Genomic DNA, 24,167 nt, shown 5'->3' with positions numbered 1-24,167 from the left:
CCAACCTTACCTTTGTTATGTCTTGTAGTGTCAGACCTCCCCTAATAAGTTTTACTTCATCATGGTTCTAGCATATTGTGGGAGTTAGTTGTGTTAGATAATAAGACTAGAGTGAAATCTGAAATAATTTCCAATCAGGAATGCTGAAGGCAGCACAAGTGTTAGCATTTTTAAAATGATTCTCAAAGATTTCCAACTCCATTCTCTTAAATATAGGGTGCCTGGAGTTTGGATGTTGAAGTCCTTGTTTTAGAGTCACATTGCTAAAAGTCTTTTATTTTTCAGTTATTCAAGAGAAGAAATGTTGCTACAGCAGAAGAAGAAACAGAAGAAGAAGTTATGTCAGATGGAGGCTTTCATGAGGCCCAGATTAATAACATGGAGATGGCCCCGGTAAGTAAGATAATCAAACCAGTCTTGTCAGTGATTTTTGTCAAGAAGATGTGAAATATAGGTCTCTTTGAGTTTGAAAAAGGTTATATGGCTACAAAAAGTGCTTGGCATTTCATCTTTAAGGAGAAGCCACATAATTAATCTCATTTTCATTAAATACTATATTTTGGTTATTGTGCAACCAAGCAAAATGAACTGAACTGTAGATTAATTCAAATCTAAAACTTAAAAAGGGTAACAATTATGTATCAATTAAAAATTAAAAAGTAATTCAATAAAATTATCCCCTCAAAACTTAAAATATAGTTTAATAAAATTATATCCTCAAAACTTAAAGATAATTATAAAATTATTCCTTGGAAGTTTAATAACAGGTGATACTTTAAAGGAATCATAATTTGTTATTCATTTCAGTTACAAAATTGACAATGTATATGATTAAAAATACTGATTCTGTATCAGAACTGTTGGACTATTCTTTGTAAACTATTTTGTGACCTTTTTGAAGTTATGTAAAGAAAAAAAGGGAAAATTTTATTTTTCCAGTTACTCAGTATTTTCCTCCAGTGGCAACCACTGTTCACTGTTACTTAATTCTTAATTTTTTTTAGAATGTTTGTGTTTTGAGGAAAAATAAATGTCCCCTCCTATCTTTTTATTTGCAAATAGTGGTGCATATATACATATATAAGTATATATATGTATTTTATAGTTTTTCCTTTATTCGTTTCCTAGATCTCTGATTAATGTGAACCAGAGTGATTTTGGAGTTGAGAGGGCAATATAATTCCCTTGGAATTGATAGAAGCATTATGACCAACACAATTATTTTATAGTAAATTATTCAGAAAATTCATCTTTCTAATTTTTATTAAAAAATGTATTTTATGGATTATATTAGGGAAGAGTTTTTTTTTTTTTTTTTTTTTTTTTACTTTTTGACAGGCAGAGTGGCTAGTGAGAGAGAGAGGCAGAGAGAAAGGTCTTCCTTTTGCCATTGGTTCACCCTCCAATGGCCGCCGTGGCTGGCGCACTGCGGCCGGTGCACCGCGCTGTTCCGCAGGCAGGAGCCAGGTGCTTCTCCTGGTCTCCCATGGGGTGCAGGACCCAAGCACTTGGGCCATCCTCCACTGCACTCCTGGGCCACAGCAGAGAGCTGGCCTGGAAGAGTGGCAACTGGGACTAGAACCCCGTGTGCCGGGCGCCACGAGGCAGAGGATTAGCCTGTTGAGCCACGGCGCCGGCCAAGATTTCTTTTAAAGATGTGACTTGTTATTGCAGGCAGGTAAGTTTGAAATTTGTATAACAAGCTAGTGGGCTCTAAGTTAAGGTGAGTTGAAGATGTAATCTTGAGGCTGGCTTCCTTTTTTTTTTTTTTTTTTTTAATAGAATCTTAGTCTTTGCTGTTACAGCTTTCAACTGATTAGATAAAGCCAAGGTACATTATAAGAATCAATCTGTTAGTTGCATTTAAAAAATACATTCACAGTAACATCTGTACTGGTATTTACCCAGTTATATCTCTGAACCATAATCTAGTCAGGTTGACCAATAAAATTAACCATCACAGTCTATTCCTTGCATACCGTATACCACACTTAATTTCAAATAAAGACAATAACAAAGTTATTTATCCACCTGCAATGAAACAGGTTTCATGTATGCATTAAAATGTACTAACCCTTTCCCAGAAGAGACTGCAAAATCCTTGAGTGGTTCTTTCATCTCCCAATATATTGTAACTTAAATATCATGATTTAACAATACTTAAATACCATGATGTAAAGTTGGTAACAATATTTAAGTCCTGTGATATAAAGTCAGTATGGCTTATGCTATATTCTAAGGGGATATGAAAGGGAAGAAAAATATATTTATTATATTTATCATTATTTGCATGTGTGTGTATGTACATATGTGTGAGTGTGCAGGCATTCACAGTAAAATCATAAAAGCACCTTTGTTTATTTCAGAAATGACTCTTGCAACTTTGAAAGAAGTTACTTTCCTGATTCTTGAGTAGAATGCTTCATATTCCCCTATGGGAATTTTTGAATGTTAGATACTGCTTACCAAACCTCCAGCATATACAACTCAGTGCAGCAATCTTCACAGTTCACCCCCCCAACACCCACCCCCTCATTTTTTAATGGATTTATTTATTTGAAAGGCAGCGTCACAGACACCTCCCATCTTCTGGTTCAGTCTCCAAATGGCTGCAACGGCCAGGGGTGGGCCAAGCAGAAGCCAGGTGTCAAGAACTCCAGCCTGAGGCCAGCGTTGCAGCATAGTGGGTAATATACTGCCTGTAATGCCTGTATCCCATATGGGCAGGTGTAGCGGATACTCCACTTCTGATCCAGCTAGCTGCTAATGGCCTGGGAATTTAGCAGAGGATGGCCCAAGTGTTTGGGCCCCAGCCACCCACCTAGGAGATCTAGATGAAGCTCCTGGCTCCTAGCTTTTGCCCTGCCCAGCCACAGCCATTAGGGCCACTGCCATCAGAGGAGTGAACTGGCAGATGGAAGATTCTTTCTCTACCTCTCTCTGTAATTCTGACTTTCAAATAAATAAATTAAAAAAAACCCACTCCATCCTGATCGCCCACATGGGTGGCAGGGCCCAAGTAATACCTCCCAGGATGCATTAGCAGGAAGTTGGATCAGAAATAGAGTAGCTAGAACTCAAACTGGAACTCCATTATGGGATGGCTATATCCTGAAGGCCACTTCACAGTTAATTTTATTGACTGTTACCCTTCATAAAATAAGAACTTTGTTTCATTATGACACATGATCCTGAGAAGAAATAAAGTGCTAATACTGGAATACTAGAGATAGGTGGTAGTGGGAAATTAAAAAGTTCTATTGAAACAAGAGAATGGTGGGATATTGAAACGTTTTAGTGAAGCAGGAAAATAGGAATTTTTAAAGTTTCAAGAATCAGCTGTTGAATTTAGCATTGGCTAAAATCTGTGAGTTTTACAAGACTACTGTGTAACTGTGTTGACTATCTGAATTCTAGCTGCTAGTGATTGAGTGCGAAGATAACTAGGATAGGGCTTTTGAGTTTAAAGGGGATTCTAGTATATGGGGGAACCCAAGCAGTAGACAGCTAACCAAGAAAAACATCTCAGGATTAAAATAGGGCAGTTACCAGATAGGGATGAACCTTTTTAAAAAGTGAGTCTTTTCTTAAAGCCTTCTTTTAGAACTTAACATTTAGTTTGGGTAACAAGGAAAAACTGGCTAGGTGATGATCAAGGACAGAAAGAATCATAAGCCCCTTGTTTTGGTGTTCACTGTTAGCATGACTTCCTCTTGTGAACTTTATTATCATAGACAAAGAATTGGACCTAATTTCATTATTAATCATCTTACACATTTGTACATGTAAAGAATGTCTTATTGTGTAACATCTGGAGAATTATGATTAAATGATAGCTTGGGTATAATTTACTATTTTTATTTTCCTTTGAATTAAGGTTAATGTTTTAATATGTTTGCTTTTTGTTTGTGATCTCAGGGTGGTGTTATTACTTCTGACATGATTGAAATGATATTTTCAAATAGCCCAGAGCAACAGCTTTCTGCAACACAGAAATTCAGAAAACTGCTTTCAAAAGGTGAGAACTGAATACGCTGAATATGTTTCTTCATCTTTCTACAAAATATTCCTTTTCCATAGTCTATTTTTTATGCCATAGATAATTTGTTTTGGTGTACATTTATCAGTAAAAGAATAAAAAGACACAAATAGGTATACTTATGAATCATGCCCAGTTTCGTAATCCATTTATTTTTAGACTCTATCAGCATCAGAAAGCAGCATTACTGTCATTGTTGAGTTATCTTAAAAAAAAGCCTACAGAAAAATCCTGTAATGACTAGTGGTCAACATCTCATGGTAATTCAAATTGAGAAATTTTACTCTGTTTTTAAAGAAAAAAATTATAATGTTAGCAATTTACCATTGAAAGTTAAGAATATATTTATTGGTGGGCAAGATAATACTTTCTTTGGTACTACCTTAGAATATAATATATTTGTTACCTTGGGCCAGTAAAAAGAATTCTGAACCACATTAAAATGTTCTTAGTAAATACCTAAATCTCTCAGTAGTAATTTATAGTTGATTTAGCCATTAATGTATATCTTGAAGTTAGCTGAAATAAAAGCCTACTGCCATGTTAAAAAAATTTGTCTTTTGTATGATAGCTTAATAAGTATTTGAAGGGAATGTGTATTTTCCCCACCCCTGTAAAAGTCTTGTCCTGATCCTAATGGTTTTTTTTCATAATGTGGCTTTTTGAGACCTTTTACTGTCCTATTATTTTCCTGAACATATTTGTTTGTCAGCATCCTTCTTAGGATTCTTCGATGTGTTCTTAGAGGGTGGGGATAGGGAGTTTGCTTCTCATCCATTCCAATAACAGTCCAAGAGAGCACAGTTATTTTTGTAGTCATAGCACAGTTAATAGCTCATTCAGTTTTTAGCAGACTAAACTCATTAGTGCTTTTCTTTATGAACTATTGTAAGATTTTGTCTGTGAAATCATGTGGACTTTTTTAAAGTGCCTTAAAAAATTCAATTGATAAATTTTACTCATATTTTATTCCAGTTTTGATGTATTGTTATTTCTGTAACTCAGCATATTAGCTAGTTTATTGTGATTACTAAATTTGTCTAATTTATCTAATGGTTGAAAAAAATGTTGAAATGGATTAAAGGGCATGTCATTATAACACTCCCAAATTAGCGCTGAGCCATTTATTAGTCCCCTTTTTGAGTCAAAGCCTTGGGCTTGGCTCAGAATTTCCTAGTTAGTACTGCAGTTTTTCTGATGTTACTACGTGCATTTCCTCACTTTGTCAGATCTGTTCTGAAATTATTAATATGATTGTGACATTTCCTGTCTACTCACCTAATAAGTTCTTATTGAATGACTCCATTTTTAAGATACTGTATTCTCATAAATGAAAATGAAATTAATCTGGTACGTCAGTCTGAGTAAATTCTTGCTGATTCCTACTTTTAACCACTACAGGTGCTAAATTAAATTCTCTTAGCACATTGAGACTCTTGTAATGTAGTTTCTCAAGATAATTTATATTAAAGAAAAACAGATTGAAACCCTGTCCTGTTCAGAAAAGGGCTAGGAGGAAGTTACCAAAATACTGACAGTTGTTGTCTGGATGTTATTTCCCGCTTTCTAAGCTTTCTCAAATAATGGAGGCATTAGTTTTAATTTTTAAAAATATGCCATCTTTCATTCCTATGTTAAGGCTTGACCTCCTTGTGAAACTTCCAGAGTATTTTTATTTCAAAATGAAATAACTCAATTTTACATTTTTTGGGAGATTTCCAACATGAAAGAGATAGTAAATGGATGAGGAGGAGTATTATGAAGTAATTTTGAACTATAAAAAGTCTGCATTGAAATCAAAGGGTTGTTTTTCTTCTTTCCTTTTATGGGGAAACAGAACCTAACCCTCCTATCGATGAAGTTATCAGCACGCCTGGAGTAGTGGCCAGGTTTGTGGAGTTCCTCAAACGAAAAGAGAATTGTACGTTGCAGGTGCGAACCATTTTCATTTTTGCCTCATAACATAATTGACTTTGAAAATTTTTATTTTGTATGCAAATTTGTTACTTATTTTAATCTATATGAAAGGTCATATTTGTTTATAATGGTATTTCTTGCAACATATTACAAGCTACCCTTATAGCTCTGTTAACACATAGGCCTCTTCAGAATTCGTGTCATTTTTAATCATTTAAAATGTTTATGGTGATTGTAGATAATGTTTTTCTGGTAGGGGAATGTTTGCATTAGAGGAACCATTATGGATAGAAACCTAGGTGTAGGCTACATAAAATTTGGTATAAGGAAGTTTTAAACCGTTAGCTTTCTCAGGGTCATATAACATGGGCCAGATCAGAGTCATTAATTCCCAAACCTGGTCCTAATTAATCCTGCCCCTACTCCAGAAGACTTAACAAGGACATAGCCTTGTCAGTGGTCTGTGCTTTCTGTTATGTTTAGGTTTTTTTTTTTTTTTAAGATTTATTTATTTACTTGCAGGGCAGAGTTACAGAGAGACAGAGGAAGGGGTCTTCCATCTGCTGGTTCACTCTCCAGATGACCACAACAGCTAAAGCTGAGCTAGGCTGAAGCCAGGAGTCAGGAGCTTCTTCTGGGTCTCCCACATGGGTGGCAAGGGCCTAAGCACTTGGGCCATGTCCCGCTGCTTTCCCAGACTATTAGCAGGGAGCTGGATCTGAAGTGGAACAGCTGGGACTCGAACTGATGTCCATATGGGATGCCAGTGCTGCAGGCAGCAGCTTTACCCACTATGCCGTAACACTGGCCCCAATTTAATCTTTTACTATTGTACTATATATTGGATTCCAAGAGGAAGTTCTTTGACATCTAGATTGGATAATTTTTTTAAGAGATTTGTTTTATTTATTTGAAAGGCAGAGTTAGAGAGAAAGGGAGAGGGAGAAGCAGACAGAGATCATTCAGCCACTGGTTCACTCACCAAATGGCTGCAACAGCCGGAGCTTGGTCAAACCAAATCCAGGAGCCCAGAGTTTCTTTCAGGTCTGCCAAGTGGGTGCCGGGGCCCAAGCACTTGGGCCATCCTCCACCACTTTCCCAGGTGTATTAGCAAGGAGCCAGATCTGAAGTGGAGCAGCTGGGTCTCGAACCAATGACCACATGCGATGCTGGTGTTGTAGATGGCAGCTTTACCTGCTACGCCACAATGCCAGCCCCAGGATTGGATAATTTTTAGAGTAAAAGGAACCAAATGTCAACAGACTCATCCTGGCAATTATTTAGAAATATTAAAATGCTATTTTTTTTCCCTGCATGAAGTTGGACTCTTAGTAGATTTTTCAATAATTTGACCTCCTTGGAGTAGTAACCAGTTGAATCAGTATCTGTAGTATTAACAAATACCTGTGATCCTTAAGTTGTCACGTTTAATATCTAATCTGAAGGGCTCAGGTCCTTTAGAGTGATTGCAACTATAAAAATTAAGTAGACCATAAAATGAGTTTAATTTTGTCAGGTAAACATTTGTCAGTAGCAAGTTGATTCTAAAGATAATTCCACTCCTACCCTACCTACCACTTTTTCTCCCCTTTGGGTGCTTTTGTCTTATTCTTAAGCTGCTATCACATAGGAGTTGGGACCTTTTTATAAATGCTATCCCATAATTCCCAGGTTCCTTTCTGACCAGATCATTGTGGTTATCATAAGACTGATGCTTTGTCTTGGTACTTTCCCTCCTTTCTTCTCCTACCCCATCTTTTTCCTTCTTGTACATCTTTGTTGCGGTGATGAATTCCTTCCAGAGGAAAAGCAAGAAATCCAGAAAAGGTAGAGTACTTTGATGTCCCATCAGTCTTCCTTCTCCAGATTGACATTTACCAATCTCATGTTCATTTGAATTAAGATTCTGTTTTGCTAGCTGCCTCCTGGATTGTCATTCTGGTCCCCATCTAAGGCCAGGATCACCAGAAACCTGAAAAATAATCACCTTCACCCTGAAAGCAAGGAAAGAGAGACTTTTTTTTTTTTTTTTTTTTTTTTTTTTTGGAAAAAAGGAAATCCAGACAACCAACACTGCAGAGAACAGAGCCTGAGTCCCTATAAGCAACTTGCCAAGAGATCCAAGGGGACCCAATGAGGTGCTTTATTGCAGTTTATCATTTGAAATACTTTGTAGGAACAGGGAAGTAGGGAAGTTTGTCGTTTTGCTCATTCTGAAAAAAAGAAGTATTCCATCTCTGAGAATGAGAGTAGTTGAGAGTTACTAAATTTACTTCTGAATCTAGAAGTTTTTAATAGGTGGTTGCAGAGGTCCAAGTCCTTAATGCATTAAACAAAGATGATATAACCTTCCAGACCTAAAATTTTAAAAAGGCAAAAAACTGTGTCTTTTCCCATTTCTATATTCTGCTCCTGTACTCTCTGATGAAGACAGTGTATTCTCAGACAGTGCCCTCTCCTGGCTGACACATGTAAATCGTGCTTTGACTCAGTACTCTCATTCTGGAACTTAGATCTTAATGTATCTTGGAACTTAACATCATAACACATCAAAAATTGTCTGAAATCTTTAATTTGCTTCTGTCTCAACTCTCACAAGGCTAAGAGATTGAAAAATGATTCCTCTGGAAGTGACCACCTTAGTTCTTAGACTGAGAAATAACCAACCTATTTATTATCTAAGTGTTGTCATATCCAGCTTTTCTTCTATGCACATGTAAGCACAGCGTGGTATTCTTTCTCCACTGTGACTAATGGGCAACCTTGACCACTTCAGTAGCAGGAAGAGCGTCTGTCTTCCTGCAGAACACTGGTGTTCCTGATGATCCCACTTGCATAGTAGAAATATGAATAGTGTGCCTTTGGAATAGGGCTGTTGCCGTTTCTTTTCCAGAAAGAATCTTTTTTACCAAGAGGAGATTTGATGACTCAGCTCACTAATAAATGCAGTAGACAAACAATTTCTTATTCCATAATTGAAGAACTGTGAATCTATTGGAGGATTTTTTACCCTTTCTGGCTTCCAGAATCAATGAGATACCTCAAACCTGGGAGATAAAAATATCTGCTTTGGGCATTGCTACCCAGGTACTCGCTTGCCCTCAGACTGGAGAGGAGCATGGGTAGAATCTAGGATTTGGGATGCAAACAATGTCTTTAGCTAAGAGCATTCTGAAGCTAAATGGCGTCTAGGTCTCAAACATACTAGCCCTTGGCATGAGAATGATCTGCTTTGTGATATATTATGTGGACCTAATTTCTTTGGTTTTTGAGTCCAGACCCAGCATTTTTGTACTGTCTTTTGCAGTACCACGATGGTGCATTCCCTAACTTTAAAGAAACGTGTAAAAATACCTAGAAATAGGCTAATTGCTTCTCTTTCCAAACTTTAGATAGGCACGTCTGTAAAAATTGTACAGTTGAATTAAATTGACTTAGTTTCCCCTCTCCTACCTTTCTTGTCCCCTGTAAAAGCTTAATGTGATAAACTGCAGTAAGCCTTCATCCTGCTGTGTCTTTTCCCATCTTCATTGATCTCTGCCTTTCTGGGAAGGTTGCTCAGATAACTCAGGCACTGTTCTCTGCAGAGTTTGATATCTGGGTTTATTTTTCTGATGTGAGCCTTTCTTTTCACTTGCTCTCCAGGTGAGCCTGGCATTTGCTAGGAACCAGAGTGGAACCGGCAAGGTGGTCAGCAACAGAGTCCTGATCCAAGTGGAGAAAGGGAACCAGGCGTACCTCAACCTGGAGTGGGAAACTTGATAGGAGGTCAGAAGTACTTCAGCTTTGATTCTCACTTTCCTTATTGAAGGAACTGAGCACCAGAAGGTAGAGACTGAGAAAGAGAAGAGAAAAAGAACAACAAATCTTAGCCATACAGAATTCAGTAGCAGCCAGTTCTAGACAGTGTAAATCAATAGTGGTGGAGTTAGAATGCATAAGCTTACAGCTGCTTGGTAGGTTGTTTCCTTACGTGATGTCATTCTTGGAATACTAAGAATATAGCTGTTTAAAACAAAGGGAAGTGAAGATTTTAGTTACTTTGGCCTCCATTTGTTACTTTGGCTAACACCATTTCTTAGATTCTTTTCCTTTTTTCAGGTTACTAATTTTCTCCTGGGTCGCATGGTTACTTACTTAAAATTGGTCTTTCTGGCTATTTGTATCATAACTTCATGCATTTGTGTTTCCCATTAATTGTGTGTTTTCCTGTTTCACAACTGTATTTCACATTAAAGTCTAATCCAGTGCCCCAGGCTGAAACATTAAAAAATTACGAAAATAAACAAAAGGCTATATGTCTTGGTGAAATAAAACCTAAAATACAGTTTGTGATAAAAAGGAAATTACATAGTTCAGAAAGTGCATCCAGATTTTAAATATACTTAAATGTTAAACACATTTGATGGTTGCTTCATCCTGTATCAGCAGGAGTCTGTACTTAAGGGGAGAATTCTCTCTCACCTCATCCCCTTTCTCATGTGCGTACCTAAGTATCACAGACAAATGTATGTATAGGTAAAGAAAATTTCACAATATAGCTTGATTAATTTTTACAAAGTGAAAATATCAATGTAATAAGCACCCTGTGTATATATATGATTTTTAAAAAATTTTTATTTATTTGAAAGGTGGAGTGACAGAGTAGCTGTGGGGAGGAAGTAGAGAGAGAGAGAGAGAGAGATCGATCTTCCATCTGGTTCACTCCCCAGTGGCTATGACAGCCAGGAAGGCTGGGCCAGGCTGAAGCCAGGAGCCAAGAACTCCATCCTGTTCTCCCACATGGGTAGCATGGACCCAAGTTCTTGGACTGTCTCTGCAGTCTTCCCAGGTATATTAGCAGGAAACTGAATCAAAAGCAGAGTAGCTGGGACTCAAACTGGCACTCTGGTAAGGATGCTGGCATTGCAAGTGGCAGTATAGCCTGCACCACAAATGTTTATTTTTAATGCCTTATAAATACATAAGTATGGTTATTTTTTTTTCAGTGGCCCACTGGTTATAGTTATTCATCTACTTCTGTCCCGAATAGTTAGCAGAACTACTTTTTGATTTCCTTTCTTCGGTCTTCTTTGCACTCAAAAGTTATCATCAGACTTTATCATTATCATTAGACTTCTAAATAATAACCATAGCTTACATTGTGGCATAGTGAGTAAAACTGCTGCCTGCTACATTGGCATCCTATATAGGTGCTGGTTCTTATCCTGGCTGCTCCATTTCTGATCTAGCTCTCTGTTGATGGCCTGGGAAAAGCAGTGGGAGATCAAGTGTTTGGACCCCTGCCACCCATGTAGGAGACCCAGAAGAAGCTCCTGGCCCTGGCTTCTACGTTGCCTAGCCCTGACTGTTGTGGCCACCTGAGGAGTGAATCAGTGGATGGGAGATTTCTCTCTCTCCTGTGTCTTCCCTCTCTCTCTGACTTCCCAAATTAAAAAATAATAATAATAATCATAATTGTAGGACATTATTCTTTTGCTAAATGTTCTAATTTTTAATTTTTTGTCATCTGTGTTCATACTGTTGTTTTTTGTTTTCCTAATCATTGTCACTCTGTTTTGTTTTGCTTCTCTATTTTATTCAGTTGAACAGATTCTGGAATTCCCCCTCTCATTATCTCTGACACCTTTGGTGCTAAAACTTTTGAGAGCTTTTGAAGTATGGCACCAGTTAGTATTTGGAGTCATTTTTTCTTCACTGATAACTCTTTAATGTGCCCTTCATTTACTACCATTTCTTATGCATTAAAATCTCATTGAGGTTCTTTTACTCTTTGATACAGATAGGCATGTATGTTGATCTTATTCTTTCCAGATTGCTTTTCTTCACTGTCTGTTAGTTTGCTTGTTTGTTTGAAAGAGAGTAGAAGAAGAAGAGAACAAGAGAGAGTATACATACTCATCTGCAGGTTCTCTCCCCAAATACCTGCAACAGTCCCAGGCCAGGAGCTGATGCGAGAAATCAGAAATTCAGTCCAAATTTCCCTTGTAGGTATAAAGAACCCAGTTACTTAAGCTATCACCACTGCCTCCCAGGGTCTTGGCATCAAGATGAATCAGAAGCAAAGCCAAGTGTTGAACTCAGGCACTCAAATGGGTTGTAAACATCTTAACTGCAACGCCAAACACCTTTCCTTGCTTTTCCTCAAAATTTTGCTTTCTTTGCTTTGATTTCTGCAGTATCTAATGACTGGTGATTGAGCTTTGAGCCTACTTTTGATAGGACAGCTTGATTTTATACTTGCATTATGTGTTTCTTTTTCTTTTTTTTAAAAAAGATTTATTTATTTATTTGAAAGAGTTACAGAGCAGGAGAGGCAGAGAGAAAATCTTCTATCCACTGGTTCACTCCCCTGCTGGCAAGAATGGCCAAGGCTGGGCAAGGCTTAAGCCAGGAGCCAGGAGCATCATTCGGGTCTCCCACATGGGTGCAGGGGACCAGGGATTTGGGCCATCATCTGCTGGTTTCCCAGGCATATTAGCAGGGAGCTGGCAGCGTTACCCACTACGCCACATAGCCGGCTGCTATATTCCGTGTTTCTGGGTTGGTTAATTTTTTTATTAGCAAAATAAACTCCAGTTTTAGGTGAGCTGTCTTTTTTAAATAATATAAATAATCAGTACCTTTTCCTGAAATTGCTTTGCCCTAGGTACCCATAGTATAAGCAGCTGAGATATTCCTATGCCAGTGTTATGGGTATGTTTCAGAGAGGAAACTATGGATTTGTTTCATAGTAATATACTAGATTAGGAGGCCATGAATTAGTCCTTCGCTTAGGGTATATTACAGTGCTGAAACATTAGTCAAATTGTGAAATCTTTTTCTGAAAGTTTCCTCATATATAAAATGTCTTCTCTGGATTATTGTGAACATCATCTGACAGAATGTGAGTAGTGCTTTGAAAGTGTACATACTATACAGAAGTAAAGTTATAAGGCAGACACATTTAAAAGGTTTGAGCATTGTTTTTATTACTAATGTAATTAAAAAGATGAATGTATAAAGAGTTTAATTTTTTAGTATTCAGGTTTTAATGTATAGGACTTCTGAACTTTAGTTATAACCAAAAATCAAATAGACTATACAATGATGCTTCAGAATGTTCATGGAAATTAACTATTAGTGAAATACTGAATGGATTTAAAGTTTTTTTTAACAAAAATTTGTCTTTTAATTCCATTTTCCATGAATTTTTTGAAATCCCTGGTATATTTTAACTGTGTTGTTCCTAATCTGGGCCTCCTACTGATGTTCAGGATCCAAGTCACCTTATATGTCACTGTTACAGGTTTTTCTGAACAACCTTTTTTTTAGGTGTCTTCTATGAATTTGCTATCCATTCATCAAGCCTTGGGACTGTGCTAATCAGATTTTCAGCCCATTTTTTCTTCCCATCTTCTTTCACCCCAAATGATTGATGATGAATTAGTTTCTCTGCCTTTTAGTCGATCTGAAAACTTGGAAGAGTCTCAGACATACCTTTGGATGGATGACATGTTATTGATCTCTTGTTCATAAGACGTACTGGTGAATTTTGTTCTTTCTGTGTGTGTGCTTCATTAAAAGATAAATAGAAGACTGAATAAATGCAGGAAGCAATCTAGAAATCCCATTTCTCAGTGTTAGGCTAACCAGTCAACTTGCTGTTAGACATACATAAATTAGTAATATACTGTATTTTTTGTTCATAATTTTCTTCTTTTTTTTTTTTCTTAGGATTTCATCTATTTATTTATTTATTTATTTGAGAGTTGGAGATACAGACAGTGAGAAGGAGAGACAGAGAGAAAGGTCTTCCATCCGTTAGTTCACTCCTCAAATAGCAGCAATGGCTGGGGCTGGGCCGATCCAAAGCCAGGCGCCAGGAGCTTTCCTCTGTGTCTCCCATGTAGATGCAGTGGCCCAAGTGCTTGGGCCATCTTCTGCTGCTTCCCCAGGCCATAGCAGAGAGCTGGATTTGAAGAGGAACAGCCAGTACACAAACCAGCGCCCATACGGATGCTGACGCCACAGGCAGAGGATTAACCTATTGTGCCACAGTGCCGGCCCCCATAATTTTCTTTATATCTTGTATTAACCAGTGCTGTAATGCTATATTAAGTTTTATTCATTTACCCCCATTTTTTTCTCCCTATTAAGAATGTTCTTTTCAAAAACTCTTAACCTCTGTACATGGTTTATAGCCTTCAAAATTACTGGAAACTCTTAGGTGTTCACGCTCTTTTCTTTTAATTGTGTACCTGTTAAATCTTTTTGACCTACCTAACATTTAAATATCTTTTGCCCCTTCACTGTGACTTTATTTTATCTGGTTTAGACTAATATTCTGCCCCCATTTCACTTTGCCTGTCCTTTAGAAATTATTTTTTATTAGGTAATATGCATAATGCAAGGCCAAAAGTCACAGAAGGCTTTTCAGTGAAAACTGTCTTTCCCATCCTTACTCCTCTGTCACACATACCATGTGGGTATCAAGTACTTATAGCTTCTTGTGACTCCTCCTACATAATCTATGCAATAAATTAATGCATGACTTCTTCTTAACCCGAAAGATGATACAGTGTGATGATATACACTGTTTTGATTTTTTTCTCCCCATTTATACCTTTGAAGATAATTCTGTATCAGCATATGAAGCATCCTCTTTTTTTTTTTTTATGATTTATTTATTTATTTAAAAGGCAGAGAGTTACAGAGAAGCAGAGGCAGAGAGAGAGAAAGATCTTCCATGCTCTGGTTCACTCCTCATTGGCTGCAGTGGTCGGAGCTGGGCCAATCCAAAGCCAGGAGCTTATTCCGGGTCTCCCACACAGGTGCAGGGACCCTAGCGCTTGGGCCATCTTCCACTGCTTTTCCAGGCCATAGCAGAGAGCTGGATCGGAACAATGGAGCAGCCGGGACTCAAACTGGTGTCCATATGGGATGCCAGCACTGAGGCGGTGGCTTTACCCACAGCCCTGGCTCCCCCTTACTTTTTTTTATAGTCTCATGTCAACTCTACCTTGATCTGAAATTCTAGCCACCCTGATCATTTCTCTAGGCGAAGCTATTTCTTCTGAGGATTCTTCTTTTAAAATTCAGACAGAATTTAACTGATAGGTTATATGTGAATAATGATCTGATCAGACTCTGTGTATAGCAAACTTTTTTATTATTTCAAGTAATCAAGCCATTAAGTTATAATAAGGTAATACAAATTATTTTTATCTTTATAGTTTGAATCTGCTTGGGTACTGACAAATATTGCTTCAGGAAATTCTCTTCAGACCCGGATTGTGATTCAGGCAGGAGCTGTGCCTATCTTCATAGAGTTGCTAAGCTCAGAGTTTGAAGATGTCCAGGAACAGGTAAGAAGTGAAACAAAGATAAGCAGATGAAGGAATAAAAATTTTCCCTTCAGTCATACTCAGGGCCCAAGTTTCACCACTTGGCCACGTTAAATCCTTGGTTAGTCAAAGGGACTTTTTTAGAAATCTAACTTAACCAAAAATAGAAAATTTCTTTGTGACTCTGTGCACAGTTTCTCCTAGGCATATAAAATCATTTTTCTAATCCATCCCTGAATTCCTTAATCCTATAGATAATGCTTTTTTAGACCATGTAAGCAGTTATTAATAGAACTTTTTCTTGCAGGAATCTCTAGTGTTAGTGTTGATTGAAGTGGCAGATTTTTGCCATTGTGTACAGGAAGTCATAGAAAACATGAATTATTTCTGGTTATTGCCAACTTTATGAAGTTTATGGGGATAAATTACAGCTAAATGGGCATGATTTTTTTTACAGCTTTATTAAGGTATCCTTGACATAGAGTGAATTGCATATATTTATAGTGCACAGTTTGATAAGTTTTGGCATAGATAAATACAAATGGAACCATCATTATGATAAAAAATACATCCATTACCCATTAAAGTTATCTGGATTTGATTGCTCTTCCCTGTTTACATGCTTAATGAGCTGAGTAAGCCATTTGAATTTCTGACTTCTAACAATCGAGGGTTATATGGAATGGCTGCTTAGGCAAGGGGATTCATCCCTAAGATGAAGATTGTAAAAAATGGTTCTTTACCCCTCTGTTTATTGTGAAATTTAGAATATTACTGATCATCTTATCTCAGTTCCACAACGGTTTCATTTGGTTCCTTGATGAATGAATTGGGGAATATTAATAATCCATGTATAAAATGTTGGTTAACCACTCTATAACTTTAACAGGTGTTATTGTGATATGCTGGAATATTTTTTGAAAGACTTATGAAGGAATTAAACTGTATAACTGTCCTTAATTAATAATTCTTTCACAGGCAGTCTGGGCTCTAGGCAACATTGCTGGAGATAGTACTATGTGCAGGGATTATGTCTTGGACTGCAATATCCTTCCTCCTCTTTTGCAGTAAGTTCTTTCTTTTTGTTTTTCTTTCTTTTGAAAAATAAAGGTATGAAATTCCTCAGAAAGTAGTATCTCTTTGGAAATCATTTTGGGCTTCCTGTTACTTTTCTTTCCAGATGTTTTCTCGTTAACTTGTTCAGATCATTTGTTGAAACACCTGTTTTATTCCAGTGCCAAAATTCTGAATTAGTTAGATTAAATAAGTTATTCTATAGGAAAACTATTTGAGGATATCTGTTTATCAGTAGCATTAAATAGTGTTTACATTTTATGCCATCAGAGAATTAATGTCTATTACATAATTTAGTATCATATATATTATATATGTATCTATCTATATCTATATCTATCTATCTATCTATCTATCTATATATCTTGCTTTTAGGTTATTTTCAAAGCAAAACCGCCTGACCATGACCCGGAATGCAGTATGGGCATTGTCTAATCTCTGTAGAGGGAAGAGTCCACCACCAGAATTTGCAAAGGTGAGGATTTTGTTTGCGTGGGAAATTAGGCAGAAAAAATGCAGTTAAATAATATGGCAACCAATATTAGCTTTCGTAAGTGCAGCCAGGACTTAAACCGGTGCCCACATGGGATGCTAGCACTGCAGACAGCGGCTGTACCCACTACGCCACAGCACCGGCCCCATCCAGTATTAATGTTTACCGAAAGATTATTTTGATAAAATTTAAAATATTAAAAAGTTTTTTCAGTTTCTAGAAAAGGCGGGCTCTTTATATTCATTTGTTTTTATTTGGAATTATTTTCCTCTGTTATAAAAATCTCTGAATTCATCTTAAAACCCCCTAGCATTTTTTTGTTTGTAACAAAGTATCTAAAATATGAAGTTTCCTAGTTTCTTTACCTCTTCAGCTTACAAATAGTGCATTTTGAGGAAGAGGCTCATTGTAAGAATTTGTGCTTCTGAAATTACTTTTCTTGAGCTTTGACTGCCTCATCATAATAAGCTGCAAAATTGGTTAGATAAGAAGGCAGAGACTTCCAGACCCGGACAGGCTCGGCCTGCACTACGCCCCTCATAAGCAAGAAGCAGCTATAGAAGATAGGATTCTGTGCCCCTCAACATCCCTTAGGATTAAGAGAATGGAGTTTCTGAGAGGGGAATGATGTAGGCAGCTATATAGGATAAAATCGATCAGGTTTGTGACCTGGAAGAGCACGCCTTCACCATGCCCCTGTGTGACCTCATGCCCCTACCTGGCCACACCTGTGTGACCACCAGCCAATCAGACTAATTAACCACACGCCTTTGGAAGTGGATTAAAGGCTTGGGACACGGTGGGCCCAGCCTTTTTCTTTTTCGGGGGGGAGGGGGGCTTTTTGCCATTGTGCGCCCTGGCTGCTCTATGCTTCCTGGCCTGCATGCTCCTCCACATGGCTGGCTCCTGGTACGCGGTATGAATCCAGATTTCCCTCTCTTAGATAGGGCCTGCACTCTCCTATGCATTTCTCCCACTGAATAAAAAGCTTAAAAACTTAAAAAAAGCTGCAAACCACTGGCAAGATTCCTAAGGATGGAAATGCCACTTAGTCACTTGCTGCTCCATTTCTAGAATTGTAAATCACCTAGCGTATGACTTACTGCCTTCTGGAGTGTTTCATCTCCTTTGTCTTTTATCCTGTTAAATTTCATAATCATTCTATCTTCCTTTCACAGGTTTCCCCCTGTCTGAATGTGCTTTCCTGGTTACTGTTTGTCAGTGACACTGATGTACTGGCTGATGCCTGCTGGGCCCTTTCATATCTATCAGATGGACCCAATGATAAAATTCAAGCAGTCATTGATGCAGGAGTGTGTAGGAGACTTGTGGAGCTACTGATGTAAGATATCATTCAGAAAATGCCTGCTTGCCCCATCTCCCATGATACTAGTTTTCTATTTGCTAATAATTAAATATTAGTTGTATATTATACTGATTCATAGTGCTTTTAGGCTAGTGTTCTTTTGTTACTTGTTTATGTCTATATCAGATTGTTTTGGCATTTTGGTTTTAAAGAATCTCTCAGGTTTCTGCTCTAGCAGTCCTTCAGTGGAAACATTGGGAACACTGATCTGTGTAGTTTCAGCTCATACTGGATAACTTCAGACCAACCACTTGGTATCAAAAGGCATATTCCCACTAAAAATTGTCATTCCTATTCTGTCTTCTTTAGCATTTAGATTAGTGTCAGACATTTAATCTTATTTTATTCTCTTTGGGGTGCCTTTGATGATGTAATGGAAGATTTGCTAGCAATATAAATGATTTGAGACTGTTTCAGATTTTCAGGTAGTCCAGTAGAAGAAAAAATAAAATAATTTACTGAAGGAAATCTACAATTATAAGGAGCATCAAATTTAATTGAAGTGCAAAGCAGATGCCAGGGGACATTGTCTCACATGTGACATGTGGATTGGGTTACATAAATTTAATGCACAAAATACAAGACTTTGGGTTTATAGTTGGCCATAGGCTGGGTGCAGATTAGTAACATGGTGCTGTTGTGGATTACAAGCAACATGATGGTTCAGGACTCAGAAGTATAGCATTTAAAATCTGGAAAGGTAGTGTATTCATTAGTCATTAGGTTCATACATGCTTTAAACCATTTATTTTTTTAGTTATCAGATCTTAAGTAAGAAGGAACTGCTATACTTTTGAGAAGGTACTCAATCTCGTTAGAGGAAAAAGCAAATAGGACCTTGAAGGAAAGTTAAAGGGTATTATTTAGCTTGATATTAGGACTTAATTTCTTTCTTCAAATGTATAACAAAAGCTTCATATGGATAGTTTTTTGACCAGTGAAGACATAGTAGCTTTAGTAGAAAAAGTTCAGTATTGAAGTATGAATTCTACCTTGATTTTTCAAGGTAGTTTAAGTGTCTAGTCTGTGAAGACTAGACAATTTATATAACTTAAAATTGTGCGAATGATCACTGTTGCTCTCCATTATCACAGAAAACCAGGTAATAAGGACATGAGACCTGTGTTAAAGAAAGTGAGGGTAAATTTGAAATCCAGTTGATCTGGGAAAGATTATTAGGAAAGATTTGCAGTTTTTCTCCAAAAATAAATTCCATCATCTTGATAGTACCTTTCTGCTCTAAAATCCTATCACACATTATTTCTTTTGCATTTTGGTCCTAAGGAAAAGAGACCATGGTTAGAACTGTTGGCTGTAATGTTTCTTTTTATGATTACAGGCATAATGATTATAAAGTGGTTTCTCCTGCTTTGCGGGCTGTGGGAAACATTGTCACAGGAGATGATATTCAGACACAGGTATGAATAAATGGCAGTTTGTTTTTTGTCAAAACAATATGTTGAGCTATATTATTTCTTTATAATATTTAATTCTATTTAATTAGGCCAGTATTTGTTTAAAATGTTATCTTGGGCATGTACTCTTATAACCTTCACTATCTGTTGACCTATTGTAGCAATTTTGAGTCCCCCAATGATAATGACTTATCTTTGGGTCAGGCAGATTTGTCTCACTCTACTCTTGGAATGGTTCTTGTAAGCATCAAAAGTTCTAGAAAAGATCTTTTTTCTGTCTTAAGTTTTGTGGGTTTTTTTTTTTTGTTTGTTTGTTTGTTTTTGAAATTTATTTGAGAGGTAGAGTTACAGTGAGAGGGAGAGACAAAGAGAAAGGTCTTCCTTCCTCTGATTCACTCCCCAAGTGGCCGCAAAGGTTGGAGCTGCCCCAATCCAAAGCCAGGAGCCAGGTGCTTCTTCCTAGTCTCCCATGTGAGTGCAGGGGCCCAAGCTCTTGGGCCATCCTCTACTGCATTCCCAGGCCACAGCAGAGAGCTGGATTCAAAGAGGAGCAGCCAGGACTAGAACTGGGATGCTGGCGACATGGGCGGAGGATTAACCTACTGCGCCGAAGTGCTGGCCCCTCTATCATCTTTATATCTTTTCTGACAGCTTCCTCCTTTTGTATATGACAAGTTTTCCTATGTGAGGAAGATTGTTCCCTCCTGTTTTCTGAAGTCCATTCAATTTTACCATCAGACAGGATCACTTCCAGTGATAATTGTAGCCATTTTTCTTTCTGATGTTTCAGATGCGCCTATGGTTTTTTTTTTTTGACAGGCAGAGTGGACAGTGAGAGAGAGACAGAGAGAAAGGTCTTCCTTTGCCGTTGGTTCACCCTCCAATGGCCGCCGCGGCTGGCACGCTGCGGCCGGCGCACCGCGCCGATCTGATGGCAGGAGCCAGGCGCTTCTGGTCTCCTATGGGGTGCAGGGCCCAAGCACTTGGGCCATCCTCCACTGCACTCCCTGTCCACAGCAGAGAGCTGGCCTGAAAGAGGGGCAACCGGGACAGTATCCGGTGCCCCGACCGGGACTAGAACCCGGTGTGCCAGCGCCGCAAGGCGGAGGATTAGCCTAGTGAGCCGCGGCGCCGGCCGCGCCTATGGTATCTTTAAATTGTCTTCTAGGCTTCTGTGATACTTATTTTGTTTTTTTCTGCCTCACCGACTATTTCTCCTCAGCAAACTCCTTTTCCTTTCCTCTTATTTGTGGGCATCTTCTAGGGGGCAATCTCTCCACTTCCTTCATAGGCCTTATTTATAATTTCAGTGATCATCCTCATATAGATGGATTGAGAATTGTGAATTGGGTTTCAGCTTTAGCTTTTTTCCTTTTTTTAAATGAGAAAAGGCTGAGAAAGAGAGATCTCCCATCTCCTGGTTCACTCTCCTAATGTCTGCAACAGCTAGGACTAGCCCAGGCTGAAGCCAAGATCCTAGAACTCAGTCCTGGTCACCCATCAGGGACCTCTGAATATAAAAGTAGTATTTTTTATTATAAAAAATTTATTATATTTCCTTCTATTTCCTGTTTATATTTTGACTATATGTTCATGTATACATTTATTGTATATAGTCATATAATGCTCTTGGTGTTCACTTAACAGTCTGTTATAATTTCCTTTGGTTAGATATCTTAGAGGTAGAATTATGTATGTCAAATCATGAATTTTTTTAATGAGTCTTGATATTTATGACCAAACAGTTTTTAGCAAGTCCTGTTTTCCTACAAGTTTTATTTTTCTTTTATAATTTCTTGTTTTTATGCTAGGGAAGTCTTTGAGCAAAGAGGGAAAGGATTTTCCTTTATACTTAGTTTTTTATAAACAGATGCGTTTATTTCTGGACTAGATATCTATTTTTTTTTAGTGATAGCTCCTAACATACTCACCACATACTATGTTAATCATTCTGAGTTTATGGTTTTAGTTTCTGGTACAGTAGGTCTCCTTTTCCCTGTGTATTTGTCTTCTCTGTTTCATCTTTATAAATTGTAGGTATGGTTGTATCTTTTTTACCTTTGTATCCTATAAACACCTGTTATACTTCATTAAGCATACTTCATTAGGAATGTATTGGTTCATTGACTATCAGATAGAAAGTTATTAGAAGACTTGAAATTTTAAGGGTATATCAGGGCTGGTGCCACGGCTCAACAGGCTAGTCCTCCGTCTAGCAGCGCCGGCACACCAGGTTTCAGTCCTGGTTGGGGCGCCGGATTCTATCCCTCTTGCCCCTCTTCCAGGCCAGCTCTCTGCTGTGGCCCAGGAGTGCAGTGGAGGATGGCCCAAGTGCTTGGGCCCTGCACCCCATGGGAGACCAGGAGAAGCACCTGGCTCCTGCCTTCGGCCCAGTGTGGTGCGCTGGCCGTGGCAGCCATTGGAGGGTGAACCAACGGCAAAGGAAGACCTTTCTCTCTGTCTCTCTCTCTCACTATCCACTCTGCCTGTCAAAAAAAAAAAAAAAAAAAGAAAAAAAGAAAAAGAAAAAGAAAGAAAAAAGTATATCAGACTTTCTGATCCTTTGGTATACAGCTGGTCTTCAAAAGTTTATGGAAAGTATGTATCAGGAAAATAATTATATTCATTAATTGCAAAAAAGACTTCTGTGAATTTATTTGAGAGGCAAAGCAACAGAGAGAGGGAGAGAGAATTTCCATTTGCTGGTTCAGTCCCTTAATGGCTGCAATAGCTAGGTCATATCTCCCACCTGGATTTTAGGGACTCAAATACTTGGACCATTATTACTGTTGTCCCAGGTGCATTTATAGGAAGATGAATTGGAAGTGGAGCAGGTGGGACTCAAAGTGGTACTCTATGGGATGCTGTTATCTCAAGCAGCATCACAATGGTAGCCCAAATAAACTTATCTTTTAATTCTACTTCCCATGAACTTTTGGAGTATATTTTCCAATTTCAAGGGGAGATGTTGGTTTTCTTGGGTCTGTTTTTCCTAAATAAGTTCTTTGAATTAAAGATTCAATTATATTAGGAATAATACAGTAAGTAAAATTTTTAAACTTTTCCTTTTAGGTAATTTTAAATTGCTCAGCTTTGCAGAGTTTATTGCATTTGTTGAGTAGCCCAAAGGAATCTATCAAAAAGGAAGCATGTTGGACAATATCTAATATCACAGCTGGAAATAGGGCACAGATCCAGGTAATCTCAGAGCACCCATCCTTCTATGTTGATGAGTAAAGTTTACTTTATGATGAGTAAAGTTTTTTTAGTCAGTCTTTAACATTTGTATTGTTTTCATTATTTTCTTGAAGTCCGCTAATTTCCAATATTTTGTTTTCAGAGTTTGCTAATTTTTGTTTTGTTTTGTTTTGAGAGACAGATAGGCAGAATGAGCTCCCCAAACACTGGTTTACTCCCCCAAATATCCACAGTAGCTGGGGCTGAGGCAGACTGAAATTGGGAACTGGGAACTCTATTTAAGTCTCCTACATGGGTGGCAAGGACTCAGTCACTTTAGCTATCACCTGCTGCCTCCAGGGTGCACATTAGCAGGAAGCTGGACTAGGGAGTGGAGCTGGGATCTGAATCTAGTTATTCCAGTATGGGTTGTAGGCATCCTAACCAGCAGCTTAACTACTAGACTAAACGCCAGCCCCCATAATCTTTCTTGTAAATGTTAAGTCTTTTGAAATTTACACATAAGCCTTGATTTTTCCCTTTGCTTGTAATACTTAATGAATTACCAAGATCCAAGAATTAGTGTCTTATATTTTCAAAATGTTTTGATGGACTTTACTTTAAACAGACTGGGTTTACTCTTGCCAGGTAAAGTATTTGTTTTCTAGTGAACCCATTAGAGACCCATTCTTTAAAATGGTCACATGTTCTTTACTTCTCTCTATCAGTAATAGGGTAACTCATGGAAGATATGAAGTAGGCCAAAGGGTTCCAGACTGGTCTGGAACAATGGGTTGGAAAAGATGCAACAAAGTTTCAGGGGACTTGGACCTGAGAGGAATCATAGCGGTCATCTCATCTGATATTCTCACTTACTATAATAAGTACATTTACTAAAGCATCACATTGTACCCCATAAATATTTTCAGTTATTATTTGTCAATTAAAAGCATAAACAAATGAAGCTGAGGCTCAGAGTAATTCAATGATTGTTCAAGGGCACCTCCAGGAAATCACAGGACAAGGATTCGGATGTCTTGTCACTAAACTTTGCAGACTTGCTTCACTGGCGTCATGAGAGTTCTTGACCAGGAAAGCATGGCTGGTTATCCCCAGAATGCTGGATTGGAGACAGAGATGGCTGCTGTAGCAGTTTACAGCATGTGTAGGAGGTGACCTCAGCTGTAGCTAATGACCTGCTTTCACCAGGCTTTAAATTCTCATTTGCTTGGTACAGAAAGTGGTATGAATCCATTTAGATTCTTGAGCCAAGGGGAAACATGAAGAAAATAATTTGGGTGGACTACTTTAGTGTTAGTATGTGTAATCCATCTAACTACAAGGCTGTTCTGGTAATCTT

At 38.0% G+C, this 24,167-nt stretch overlaps 1 protein-coding gene across 2 annotated transcripts in view; it reads left to right on the top strand.

Moving 5' to 3' along the window:
* KPNA1 (karyopherin subunit alpha 1) overlaps positions 1–24,167 on the top strand; it is a 72,753-nt gene that overhangs the window by 41,047 nt on the left and 7,539 nt on the right. For both annotated transcript variants that reach the window (XM_062208839.1, XM_062208842.1), the window contains exons 3-11: positions 286–393; positions 3,919–4,018; positions 5,877–5,971; positions 15,172–15,303; positions 16,261–16,349; positions 16,732–16,831; positions 18,028–18,191; positions 19,555–19,633; positions 22,703–22,828. In XM_062208839.1, the coding sequence (XP_062064823.1) occupies positions 286–393; positions 3,919–4,018; positions 5,877–5,971; positions 15,172–15,303; positions 16,261–16,349; positions 16,732–16,831; positions 18,028–18,191; positions 19,555–19,633; positions 22,703–22,828 (993 nt within the window). The remainder of the gene's footprint in view (positions 1–285; positions 394–3,918; positions 4,019–5,876; positions 5,972–15,171; positions 15,304–16,260; positions 16,350–16,731; positions 16,832–18,027; positions 18,192–19,554; positions 19,634–22,702; positions 22,829–24,167) is intronic.

This window comes from Lepus europaeus, chromosome 2, assembly GCF_033115175.1.
Source record: "Lepus europaeus isolate LE1 chromosome 2, mLepTim1.pri, whole genome shotgun sequence".
Lineage (NCBI taxonomy): Eukaryota > Metazoa > Chordata > Mammalia > Lagomorpha > Leporidae > Lepus > Lepus europaeus.
This window is presented reverse-complemented; position numbering and strand designations above follow the sequence as displayed.